General features: G+C 43.0%; 4 protein-coding genes across 5 annotated transcripts; all 4 read left to right on the top strand.

The window, feature by feature from the left end:
- Positions 1–508: 508 nt before the first annotated feature.
- Positions 509–3,036, top strand: LOC103983641 (fructose-1,6-bisphosphatase, cytosolic-like). Its single transcript, XM_009400897.3, has 12 exons — positions 509–733; positions 815–862; positions 945–1,019; positions 1,100–1,161; positions 1,241–1,307; positions 1,406–1,519; positions 1,605–1,691; positions 1,768–1,838; positions 1,919–1,984; positions 2,056–2,142; positions 2,421–2,496; positions 2,610–3,036. Exons 1-12 carry the CDS (start codon positions 575–577, stop codon positions 2,721–2,723), a joined length of 1,026 nt encoding a protein of 341 aa, XP_009399172.2. The 5' UTR covers positions 509–574; the 3' UTR covers positions 2,724–3,036.
- A 152-nt stretch (positions 3,037–3,188) lies between these two features.
- On the top strand, positions 3,189–4,191 carry LOC103989162 (uncharacterized). The gene has a single exon (XM_018818495.2). It carries the CDS (start codon positions 3,392–3,394, stop codon positions 4,034–4,036), a length of 645 nt encoding a protein of 214 aa, XP_018674040.2. The 5' UTR covers positions 3,189–3,391; the 3' UTR covers positions 4,037–4,191.
- Positions 4,192–4,713: 522 nt separating this feature from the next.
- Positions 4,714–7,554, top strand: LOC135644973 (small ribosomal subunit protein eS10z-like). Its single transcript, XM_065163007.1, has 5 exons — positions 4,714–4,808; positions 4,909–4,957; positions 5,042–5,324; positions 5,414–5,552; positions 7,287–7,554. The coding sequence occupies exons 1-5, from the start codon at positions 4,806–4,808 to the stop codon at positions 7,362–7,364; spliced, it is 552 nt and encodes a 183-aa protein (XP_065019079.1). The 5' UTR covers positions 4,714–4,805; the 3' UTR covers positions 7,365–7,554.
- A 3,415-nt stretch (positions 7,555–10,969) lies between these two features.
- On the top strand, positions 10,970–12,202 carry LOC135644886 (photosystem II 22 kDa protein, chloroplastic-like). Of its 2 annotated transcripts, XM_065162917.1 has the most exons (4): positions 10,971–11,233; positions 11,328–11,441; positions 11,508–11,751; positions 11,862–12,202. In XM_065162917.1, exons 1-4 carry the CDS (start codon positions 11,015–11,017, stop codon positions 12,104–12,106), a joined length of 822 nt encoding a protein of 273 aa, XP_065018989.1. In that variant the 5' UTR covers positions 10,971–11,014; the 3' UTR covers positions 12,107–12,202. The 2 variants fall into 2 exon arrangements, with proteins under 2 accessions (XP_065018932.1, XP_065018989.1); XM_065162860.1 differs by having other exon boundaries at positions 10,970–11,233; positions 11,328–11,751.
- Positions 12,203–12,327: the final 125 nt, after the last annotated feature.

Raw genomic sequence — 12,327 nt, 5'->3', positions numbered from 1 at the left:
TACATACCATATTAAGAATTATAAATTAGACGATGATCAGGATTAGACATCAACAAATTTGACTATGTAACATGTTGTATGTTACTCGTAGCAAATTTGACTCCAGACTCGATCATTCATATAAAAAGGTTCGATAGCTTCCAACAGGATCGACATGCATCACACCATGTGGGTTGTGGATCATCAAGTGTTGGCGTAAAGTGATTCTGATTTCCAACCAATCGAAAGAGTTGTCGTGGCATCTGATGCTTGCAACCCAATTAAGATCGTTTCAATGCTGGTATCTGATTCCATCACCAGTAAAACAAGTGTTGCGTATAAATGGACCATCTATACATCTACTTGCAGTAAGTGGCCCACTTGTAAAGCATTTCACTCTCTCCACTAAATTCACTTGCGTGCCGCATGTGGACATGCAACGTTTTGTCATCCGCAGATGCCACCATCTCTTCCTCCGCCTCTCTTTCCCCTCCTCTCTCTCTATATATATACTGTTACAGTGTAAGCTGCAGCAGTAGCTGAGGTTCCAACACATCAAGCCTCGTCCCTCTTCTCTCTCTACGAGCTTAGGACGATGGATCACGCGGCCGACGCGCACCGGACGGACTTGATGACGATCACCAGGCACGTGCTGAACGAACAGTCGAAGCACCCCGAGTCGAAGGGCGACTTCACCATCCTCCTCTCCCACATCGTCCTCGGCTGCAAGTTCGTCTGCTCCGCCGTCAACAAGGTCCTCCTCTTCCTCTTCCCCTCCACCATTGCGTCTCCTATTGCTATCTCAACTTCGATTCCACCTTGTTTGTTCTCACAGGCTGGCCTCGCCAAACTCATAGGACTCGCAGGAGAGACGAACGTCCAGGCAAGCATTCCTCTCCCCATGGCAAAAAATCAAACTTCCTGACCTGAAGAGACGTCCGTTCACTCTGCTTTCGTTGATTCAGGGTGAAGAACAGAAGAAGCTAGACGTGCTCTCCAACCAAGTCTTCGTCAAGGCTTTGATCAGCAGCGGTCGCACAGTAAGTCCTCACGGCATCTGATTCTGTGTACGTATAGCACCGATCTTAAAGCATGTTCGGCTAATCATCTTCTCCCACAGTGTGTTCTTGTGTCAGAAGAGGATGAGGAAGCCACCTTCGTGGATCCATCATTGCGTGGAAAGTTCGTAAATTTTGCGACATGCTAAATCTCATCCTCAAATCTTAATGATGTGCAGCGTTTCCCCCAATCGGACGTGCAGGTACTGCGTCGTCTTCGATCCCCTGGACGGTTCCTCTAACATTGACTGTGGCGTCTCCATTGGAACGGTATGGGTCCTCTGTTTCCATGAATTTTATCGCCCTCAAAACTCTATTCTCTGTTTGCCTTCGTACCGATTCGGACATTTAGACCTATTTTTGGACAGATTTTTGGCATTTACATGGTTAAAGATAAGGATAATGTGAGCCTTGATGATGTGTTGCAACCAGGGAAGCATATGGTAGCAGCTGGCTACTGCATGTACGGCAGTCCTTGCACTGTGAGTTCAGTTAAGTTCCTCTCTATTATCATTTCTTTCTCCTGCTCAGAAGATACTCATCTCGATCTCTGCATGATGCATGCAGCTTGTGTTAAGCACCGGGAACGGTGTCAATGGTTTCACTCTCGATCCATCTCTTGGAGAGTTCATACTCACCCATCCGGACATTAAGGTTGTGCTTGAAGTTGATCCTCTAAAAGCTCAGTGGGATGGGCTGTCCTTATGCAGCATTGTGCCCTTCATTGCAGATACCCAAGAGAGGCAAATTGTACTCAGTGAATGAAGGAAATGCCAAGAACTGGGATACTCCTACAGCAAAGTGTGTATGATCCAACCTGAGCTGAATTCCCTTGTTAGGTTTTCCGAGCTGAATTCTCTTCATCACTCATTGGTCCTTAGGTTTGTGGAGAAATGCAAGTTCCCAAAGGATGGTTCATCACCAAAATCTCTGAGATACATTGGAAGGTACGTACTGCTTAAACCTCTCAGTTTTCCTGTGTTCTTAGGCTTTGATTAGTGTATTGCTCATCTGACAGTATGGTTGCTGATGTCCATCGAACACTGCTGTATGGAGGCATCTTTTTGTACCCTGCAGATAAGCAAAGTCCTAATGGAAAACTACGGTATACACAACCTCATTATTCGAGTAAAATCAATTTCACGGTTCGATGTGAATCGGAATCAAACCGGGTCGGAATCGAAACCGAACCAGCCTAGCGGTTTGCCAATTTCAAATCGAACTGCAAATGGACTTGGATGGTTCGATTACGATTCCTGATTTTTAGAATCCAGAATTGACAGTTCATGATTTAGAAAAACACTTAATGATTTTATTTTATTTTAAATTATGATTTTCCGGTTCCCTATATGTTAACAGAGGTTCTTCTGCTTTGTACAACAGTGTTCTGTATGAGGTCTTTCCAATGTCATTCTTGATGGAACAAGCAGGAGGTCAAGCATTCACAGGAGAACAACGGGTATACTGCATCAATCCCTGTTCTCTATGCTTCAACACAAGCTGCAGAGGAAACCTTGCAGATTTATCATGATTGGCAAACGTGATATGATCCATGAATCATTTACTTTGCAGGCCCTTGATTTGGTTCCCACCAAGATTCATCAGAGGTCTCCAGTATTTCTTGGCAGCTATGATGATGTTGAGGAAATTAAAGCTCTCTATGCTGCCGAAGAGAAGAAAGCATGATCAACACACATCAAACTCCATCATGCTTGTATTCCCTGCTCATAGTCCTCTCACACAGAACTATGGTGTTGAACTTGTATTCCCTGTATACAAGATGCTCTTCTCCCACAAAAATGGTGTCTCCACTATTGATCCTGAGATGCTAAGGATGTGTATGTGCTTAGAAGCGTGTATCGGTTGCCTCACCTGGGCAGCATCCCTGCTTTCAACGTGATGATTGAGAGGGCGCACAGATATCTGAAACTTCTCGCTGTAAATGTACGTGTAGCTGAGGTATATTTCAAGGACCAGAAGATAAAGAAGCATTACATGACTTCTATGATTCTCACAGAAGCTGCTGCTGCTGCTCCTGGTGATGACCACATTGCTACGTTTGGCTGGGAGTTCTTCGTCAACACTCGAAGTGTTGATTCCTTTACAGTTTCTTGCGCCTTGTGGTCTTCACTTTAACTGCGCTCGGGAGAGTTGCGAGAGTTCTCACCGCTGGAAGAAGACGAAGGAAACTTGTCTACCTTAAGACAGCTTCTGCAGCCATTCACGTGGCCGCTGTCTTCTACTGTGAACATGTGTTTCTCGCATCTCCAACTTGTTTCTTCATCCTGCCATTGGATGTTGATCCGACGTTCAATGATCAACCATCGTTATACGACGGACGAGGTAAGCACTACATGAAGTATTTAGCATGTCATCGCTGGCATCGAGGAGAGCGGGAGGGGATGGCGGCAGAGGTGGCGTGCGCCTGCGCAGGGGAAACGGAAGAGGAGGAGGCGAGGGCGGTGGTTGGAGAGGCGGCCGCAATTCGGGCTCTGAACACCGCCGTGGAGCTCCACTTGGAGAAGACCATGGAGAAGAAACGGGCGGTGGACGCGCAGAAAAAGGAGATGTGGCGCCTCTTCCAGCTCTTCTTCCTCTTCCTGGCGGTGTTGTTCGCGGCCCAGCTGGGGGCGTCGCAGGACCGCCTCCAGTGCCGCCACTGCTGGGTCCCCATCGCCCTCCTCGCCCTCGGCCACCTCGCCTTCTCCGCCGCCGCCGCCCAGACCCTTCGCTGCATCCACGGCAGCAAGTACCAGCGCCGCTGCCACAAGCTCACCCTCGCCCTCGCCACCGACCGCCTCAAGCTCCTCACGACCCGCTGCTCCGCCGCCGCGGGCCCTGCGCCGGCGCTGCTTCCGGGGGAGTTGGAGATCCACTACCAGAAGCCGCCGGAGAGTTACCAGCGCAAGTTCAACAGGAGCTGGGCTGTACACGTCGGCTTCCTGATATGTACCTTCGGCTTCATGGTCTCCTGTACCGTAGTCGTCCTCTGCTTCTAGAATAGGTTCTACTCTTCGAGAAGCTTCTGAAAGGCTCTAGATGGGATCTCCTAGTTTATGGATTAAAATTTTTCTCTATTTCTTTTCTAGGCATAAATATTTCAGCACTTTTAATTTCATTTGTTCTTTATTTTATCATGCTGTAGAGACATGTAAATTTGTGCAAAAATAAGGAATTATTTTGGAAGAAAAAAAAAGATTATGTATATTTTTCATTAAATAAAAATATTTCGTTTGTTAGTCCATAATCATATAACTTCAAATTTTTTGAGGTGTACTTTTGTCCAATAATTATAAGGTGAGGTTCAAATATTCTTAAATTATTTTTTTTTCCTAAAAATTAAGGATTTTTTCTTAACAAATCATGGAATTTATTTCAGTTGGTTAGTAAATTATTTGTATAAGTGGTAATTCTCATGTTCTAAACCCACATGTGAGCATAATCTATGCCACTTGATATAATACTTAAAAAAAAAATTTATCCAATTTATATTTAGATAAAAATTATTATTCAAAATATTCGAAAGAGTGAAACTATTATATATATATATATATAATATATGTGTGTATAATAATAAAACCTAATATTTTCGACATTTCTATAGCCTTAACAAATCAATTTGGGCCGTTAGATGGGCCATCGTTCGGCCCAACCCACCCCATCAACGCCACTATAAGAAGAGGGAAAAAACTAGGGTTTGCTTTGCGCTTCCCTTGGTCGGCTCTCCCACGAGTCTCCTGCGAAGGCTGCGATCTCTCCCTCATTACCATGGTGAGAAACCCTACGATCTCGAACCTCTTATGCTGTTCGCGTTCGTCTTCCCTCGCTCTCAATTGCTTCTTCCCTAATCTCCCTTGCGCTTCTATCTCAGATCATCCCCAAGAAGAACCGCCATGAGATCTGCAAGTACCTCTTTCAGGGTGCGCCTCTAGGGTTTCTAATGCTTAATGGGATTTTCTTTTACTCTCTTGGATTTGAGTTGATGCTTTTCTTTGTGGGTGCAGAGGGGGTGCTCTACGCGAAGAAGGATTACAACCTCGCCAAGCACCCAGAGATCGACGTGCCCAATCTGCAGGTGATCAAGCTGATGCAGAGCTTCAAGTCGAGGGAGTACGTGAGGGAGACCTTCGCGTGGCAGCACTACTACTGGTACCTGACCAACGATGGGATTGAGTACCTTAGAACTTACCTTAACCTTCCTTCGGAGATAGTCCCCGCAACCCTGAAGAAGTCCGCGAGGCCACCGGCTCGCCCGTTTGGCTCCGGCCCTCCTGGTGACCGCCCCAGGTGCGGCTATAGTTTCTCCGATCCGTTGCTCCATTTCTGCTCTTCCCTCGTGAAGAGATTGGATTCACTTTGGTGTGTTGTTTTGGCAGGGGGCCACCCCGATTCGAGGGAGATAGACCGAGATTTGGGGATAGGGATGGATATAGGGGAGGTCCTCGTCCTGGGGGTCCTCCAGGTGATGCTGGTGACAAGGGCGGTGCACCACCTGAATTCCAGCCATCTTTCAGGGTATGCATCAGCTCAGTTTTGATATCCATATCCATTAGCCTTTATTTTTCTTATCAAAATTAGTAAAGAAAGCATTTATGGCGAAACTTGATAGAGATCAATTTTGGGGCACTTTCTTGTTGCTAATGCATTGATGGCAGAGACTGCTTTTGAGAATTGTGTGATCTGGTCACAGAGAATTGTTACTTTATTTCTTAGTTAGATATAAGCATTCTTTGGCCATACTGACTAATTTTATTCTGTAGGGTGGATTGCTAGAGTTGAAAGAAAAAATTATTTAGTGTTAAATATTTCAGTAGTATCATACTATCATAGACATCCATATGACAGATGGTGGAACTATCTGGTCTCCAAAATGGGCAAGTGAAGGAAGATATGTAAATGTTTAAGATTTTAAAATTTTATAAGTCTTAATTCTTGCTCAGTTGGAATTTCATATGGGGCGCCAGAAGGTTCATAAGTATATCCATGATTATAATCATAATGCCAATTTGCAGGTTTTTCCTGCCTTCATTGTTAATTCATAAATTTCAACTGTGGAATGTCGTATGGTTTATTTACATTTTTCAAAAAGAAAGTTATTGGTACTATAAGTGAGTTTTTAAGTTGGAGTTGATTGCTGTGCAGAAAGATAAGCCATATTCTTACTGCAAATAGTCCTGTTCAATAATTTTTGCTTCTTTTTATGTGCCATGGATTTTGACTTCTATCTCAAAATATACAACAATAACATACACAACCATATATATATATATATATATATATGTGTGTGTGTGTGTATATATATATATGTATATTTATGTATATTTATGTACATGGTTTGTTTATCGGTCTATACGGATGTACTAGTTGATTGTTGGCTCGGTATGCACCGAGCTATACCGACACATGATACAACGGGGCGTACCAATATATTGGTATATTCCATCCATACCAATTCCCTATTGGATTGGTATGTACCACCTGTATCGAGTGGTCTGTTGCAGTACAGCGAACCCTATATATATGTATGTATATATATGTGTATGTATGTATGCATATATATATATATATATATATATATGTATATATATGTATATATATATATGTATATATATGTATATATATGTATATATATATATGTATATATGTATATATATGTATAGTATATATATGTATATATGTATATATGTATAGTATATATATGTATATATGTATATATGTATATATATATATATTAGAAGAACTTGCATCCATTACTTTTTCAGACCCAAAGGAAAAGTAATCAATACAGTCCTTTTGTATCTCATAACAGTCATTTGAGACACATTGAGCTGGTTAAACTTATTCAGGAGGCTTTTCATTTGATGGTGTTTGATATTATTTTGTGTCATATTTTTGTCTGTACTATCTTAGACAAATTATCAAGCATGCTGTTGCTTATAATTCTTAATTAGGTACTCATTATATTTTTTTCCATGTGACCATAGGAATGAAATATTTTAATATTTTTAATGTGTTTGTTGTAATGTTTAGTTATCCCCTAAATTCAATGATGTTCTCATGTGTCTTGTAAAGGTTATCTGAAATGAGAGTATTTTTGCAATGTTTAGTTATGACCCAATTCAGTGATGTTCTTCTGTGCCTTATAAAGGTTATTTGAAATGAGAGTATTTTCATGGTTTTCCTGATTGTGGTTCTGCAATTAAATCTGCATGGAGTGGTATATCCATCCTAACTTTTGAAATCGTGCAGGGCACTGGTGGTAGACCTGGATTTGGCCGCGGAGGTGGAGGATATGGAGCTGGCCCTGCGTCTGCTTCTTTTCAGTAGATTGTGGCTCTACCCTTCAGAAGCTTCCCTATTATATGAAATTAAGCATTTAGATGAATCATTTTTTGCTTTTGAATCAGATTCATTGTTGGCTTTGTTAGAATTTGTAAAACTTGCTGATTAGATGCATAATTCTTATAGAAACCGGGACATGTCTTTAAATTCCATGGTTTGTTTGCTTTGGGTTGAAGCTTCTTTGTTCTCCAATTATAGCAGCATTATTTTCCATTTTATGATATATCAATGTTAATGTTATAATTTTTTACTAAGGATTTTCTAGATCTATGTTCATTTGAAATTTAAAATCTAACTTTAGGCATGCAGAATTAGGTTTTTTACATTCTCGGCCCCCTTTCTTTCAAACAATGGATAGCTTTGTTCAGTTTTCATACATTGCGTGAAAAAATGTAGATATATTATTTTGTAGATGTGTGACATGTCGAAGTGATTAGATGGGTGGGTTTGAAGCTGTCACCAATGGACAACGTAGAGAGGTATGGAAATTGGAAATTTGATGTTTTCAGTATTTTTTTTTAATTTTGTTTTGGCTTATCCTTAACCTATGTTTGTCCTGTTGTCTATCGACATTTTATGAGTTTATTAGTGGACATCTCAATCTGAATTATAAATAAACAAGATAAGCATCATAGTGTGGTATGTTTTTAGTTCGTTAACCTGTGGTAGTTTCAGGTAGCCATCAAATAAGGACGAGCTATAAGTGTCGTATTCGTCTGCGGATTAAACAAGCAATTTAATCCGCGTCCTTTTGATATGAATCCTGGCTCATCATCGAGCAACCAAGCTCTTGAATACGACACAGCTACAGACTTGGAACTTCATAAATCATGCCTTTAGAAGCGAGAAAAAAGAAGGTTCACCGAGGTGGAGAGTTTCTGGGCGGTGAAAAATGGGTGCCCTATGATTTGAATAAAGCTTTTTCCCGAGCGATAATTCATTCAGCGCAAGCATGATTCGTGATTGGTTTCAGCTTTATCCATATAAGTAGGAAGAAAATAATTATTATGGAGATTTTTTTCTTTGATGCAAACGATAAGTGAACGCTAAATTAGGTGCTAGTTATCAAGATCTTTACTGCTAGCTATAGCTAGTTGATTAGGTGCAAGAAACATTTAAGTGGTTATAGACAGAATGAACTCCCCAGGGCTGTGTTCGGGATAATATATTCTTGCTAACTATCCCGACCCAATTAAAGAGGAATGTTAGACACACTTTTTCTAATAGGACGATCCTTATTTATTTATCTTAGCATAGCCTTTACCTCGTCCATAATTGCCTTTACCCCTCCTCCGTTACGTCAACCCTCGCCCACTGCCTCAACCCTTAGCTTCGTACATCGCCATCCTCACCCTCACCTCATCGCCTTAAGCGATCTCTCGACAAGCCTCTTAGGTGGGGTGGAACACTTGATAGTGCTGACTAGGGATGTTCAAATTAAACTAAAAAATTACATCGAACCTGATCCAAACCGACTCACCGATGCTTCAGTTAATTGATTCGAATCGATTTTAATTTAAAAGATATCAATCTTATTGAATTCACTACCCCTGATTCAAATTGATTAATCAAACGGACCAAAATGCTTAATTTTAGTGGGCTCAATTTTATAGATATTATCATATCATCCAATTAGATCAAGATTCTAGTTCAATTCAATTAAATTGAATCGATTTATTTTTAAAAAAATATTTTTATATTACTTAAAATTATAAATCAATTAATCGATTAATTGGACTTGAATCGATTCATTTAGGTAAATCAAAATCGGTTCCAATTCAAACTATCTTATTTTAATCAAACCGAATCAAAATAATAATCTGGTTCGACTCGACCCTTCACAGTTTGGTTTGAACCAATTCGAATACCCCTAATGCTGACATTAGGATTGGAGGATGTTACGCCCACTTGGTTGGGTCTCGAATCCCCACAACGTACCACTCCCACGACCACTTCCTAAAACCCTAGTAGTTCATCGACTTCCCATCTCTTCCTCTGTTGTAGTTGACGCTGCATCCCTCACCAATGGTAAAAGCTTCATTGATGCTAGTCACCCTCTTAAGAGATCGTCCACCTCAACCATCGCGATAACAATGACGAACAAGAGACGATAGGACAAAAGTGGAGGCAATAGATGAGGGCATGACGAACGCGACAACCGAGGGGTGGAGGTGACAGATGAGAGGGAGCGATCGAAACGACAGACAAAGGGTGGTGGTAGCAATCCAAAGAATAAAAGTCAAGAGTGATATCATTTTTTTTGAAAAAAATAAGGGATATTCTATGGGAAAAAAAAAAAAAAGGAGATACTCTGTCGGGAAAAAGAAAACAAGTTAGAAATTTTAGAAGACAACAACGATTTCAAGATACAAGGTCAAAGCTTAGTGGTGCTGGAAGATAACCAAGTACAAATCATCCTTAGGAAAAAGAACCAAAGCATATACAATTCAAGATTAAAAACCGCAAACAATATTTAAGATTTGGAACAATGGAATCTATCAAAGTCGTTCAAGCACATAAGCTGTGATTAGTACTAGTTAAGCACATCTCCTGCTAACACATTCCGACAGCTGAATCACAATAAGCTTAAAAGCAGAAGCCAAACATTTAATCATCCTCATTATTGGCAGGTCATCAGCCATGGGTTATAAATATGAAAGAAGTGCCATTCAGCGAAGTCAAATCAAAAACGCCAATGTAAAGCATTCCAACGAACAGGGAAAGCAGATCAGGACGGAGAAGAGATACCTGACACCGGCATCCCGATCGAGCCCTCTCGCCACCCCCGCAGAGAGCCCACCGAGGCCACATGCCAGCCCTAACGAGAGGTGGGTGCAGCCTTCGAGAAGGTAGTACGAGGTGGCCTTAGGGTCTATAATATTATTGCTGAACATAACGGCGATGGCCACCGCCCGCATCCCGAGCACTCCGGCCAAGACGACGCACACGATCGACTTCTCCCGAGCTCCGGTCGTCGTATCACGCCAATCAAGTTCGACCCGCACGCCGCCCCCGATGCCCCCACAAGGAGACGAAAACGAACCATCAAAGCCATATTCCGGATCGCGGGAGGCCTGGGATTCGATCGAAGGGGGGATTACAGGAGAAGACGAAGGCCACGGCGGCCCCGAAGAATCCGCAGAAGGTTGACATGGCCGGCTGAGTTCAGTAAACCCTACAATTTGAAATCCCTGATTTCTTGGGAGGCGACGGAGGAGGACGGAGCGAAGAGTTGGTTGCGTTTTCTTTTATTACATATGTAAATAGTTATATTATAATATAAAAAATTAAAATTTATTTGAGCCAAAGAATCCGAGTGACTGCTGCCATGAAATGAAATGAACATGACGGGCTCTTCATTGCTACTATCAAACTGGACAACGAAAGATCGCCACAAAATGTCGTCTTCTTCATGCTGCCGTGGACTCCCCTGTACGCGTGGAGTTGTCTCAGATCACAAGCTTTGAGGGGTGAGCTTGAGGAGCTCCAAAGCCACAGAAAGAGGAGCGACGACGTGGTCTCTTCGTTGCCTTGAGATCTCACGTGAAATATCGTCTCTACTTGATCTATATATATGGCACTCACTCTGAGTTTGAAGGCAAGCAGAAACCAAGTGCACCGTACGAGACAGAGCCATGGCTCAATCCGTGCTATTGGCCAGCACTGGAGGCCGATCGTTGAGCTCCACCATGGAGCCATTGCTCCAGGGACAGATTCACCGGCTCCGGCCGACGCGGTTCTCCGACCTCCTCCTTCCTCGGACTCCTCGCAGACACCTGCCTTCCACTTCTTCTTCTTCCTTCTTCCCAACTCTTGCTTTGTTCAAGGCTAAAACCAAAGCTCCTCCAGCGAAGGTCTGCGACTTGACGTCACATTAGACCTTTTAATGGGACTAGTTGTTGAGGAGGATATCCGCACTGATCACGGTTGTTGATGCTGTTGCCGCAGGTGGAGACGAAGAAGCCGAAGGTTGAGGATGGCATCTTTGGCACCTCCGGGGGGATTGGGTTCACCAAGCAGAACGAGCTCTTCGTTGGCCGCGTCGCCATGCTGGGGTTTGCAGTGAGTATTCTGCGTCCTTTCCCTTCTCATTCCAACCTCTCGTACTCAACTCGATCATATCCGCAGGCTTCTCTGCTAGGAGAAGGCATCACAGGGAAAGGAATCCTAGCACAATTGAACTTGGAAACCGGCATACCGATCTACGAGGCCGAGCCGCTCCTCCTCTTCTTCATCCTCTTCACCCTCCTCGGAGCAATAGGAGCGCTCGGTGACCGAGGACAGTTTGTTGATGATTCTCCCACCGGGCTCGGGAAGGCTGTCATCCCCCCGGGGAAGGGCTTCCGAGCTGCTCTGGGACTCGAGGAAGGAGGTAAAGTAAACCACAAGCTCTCAGCTGCGCCTTCTTCCATCTTCTTCTTCCGTTGTCAAGACAACACTTGGATTCAGCTACTGATTTGTGATCCGTGTCCTATCTCGAAGGGCCCCTCTTCGGATTCACGAAAGCGAACGAGCTCTTTGTTGGAAGATTAGCGCAGCTGGGCATTGCGTTCTCCATTATCGGGGAAATAATCACAGGAAAGGGTGCGTTGGCGCAGCTAAACATCGAGACCGGAGTGCCGGTCAGTGAACTCGAACCGCTGGTACTATTCAACGTTGCCTTCTTCTTCTTCGCTGCATTGAATCCAGGAACTGGGAAATTTGTGACCGACGAAGTCGAAGAATGAGGAAAGCAAATTAGGATGCAGCGCGAATTCTTCTTGTTCATTTGTGTAGTCAATAGTTATTGTAGTTCAGTGATCCGAAATGCTTGGGATGGTCAACACTCTTGTCCAGGCTCCACTCCACTTGACATCTCATTCAATGAGAAAGAAGAGGAAGATGGCCACAATCACGATCCGACAGAATAACACATCTATTGATTTAATGAACTAGACCTATTCATCAA

The sequence above is a fragment of the Musa acuminata genome, chromosome BXJ1-1 (genome assembly GCF_036884655.1).
Source record: "Musa acuminata AAA Group cultivar baxijiao chromosome BXJ1-1, Cavendish_Baxijiao_AAA, whole genome shotgun sequence".
Lineage (NCBI taxonomy): Eukaryota > Viridiplantae > Streptophyta > Magnoliopsida > Zingiberales > Musaceae > Musa > Musa acuminata.
The sequence above is the reverse complement of the archived record's forward strand: the minus strand, read 5'-3'. Positions and strand labels throughout refer to the sequence as shown.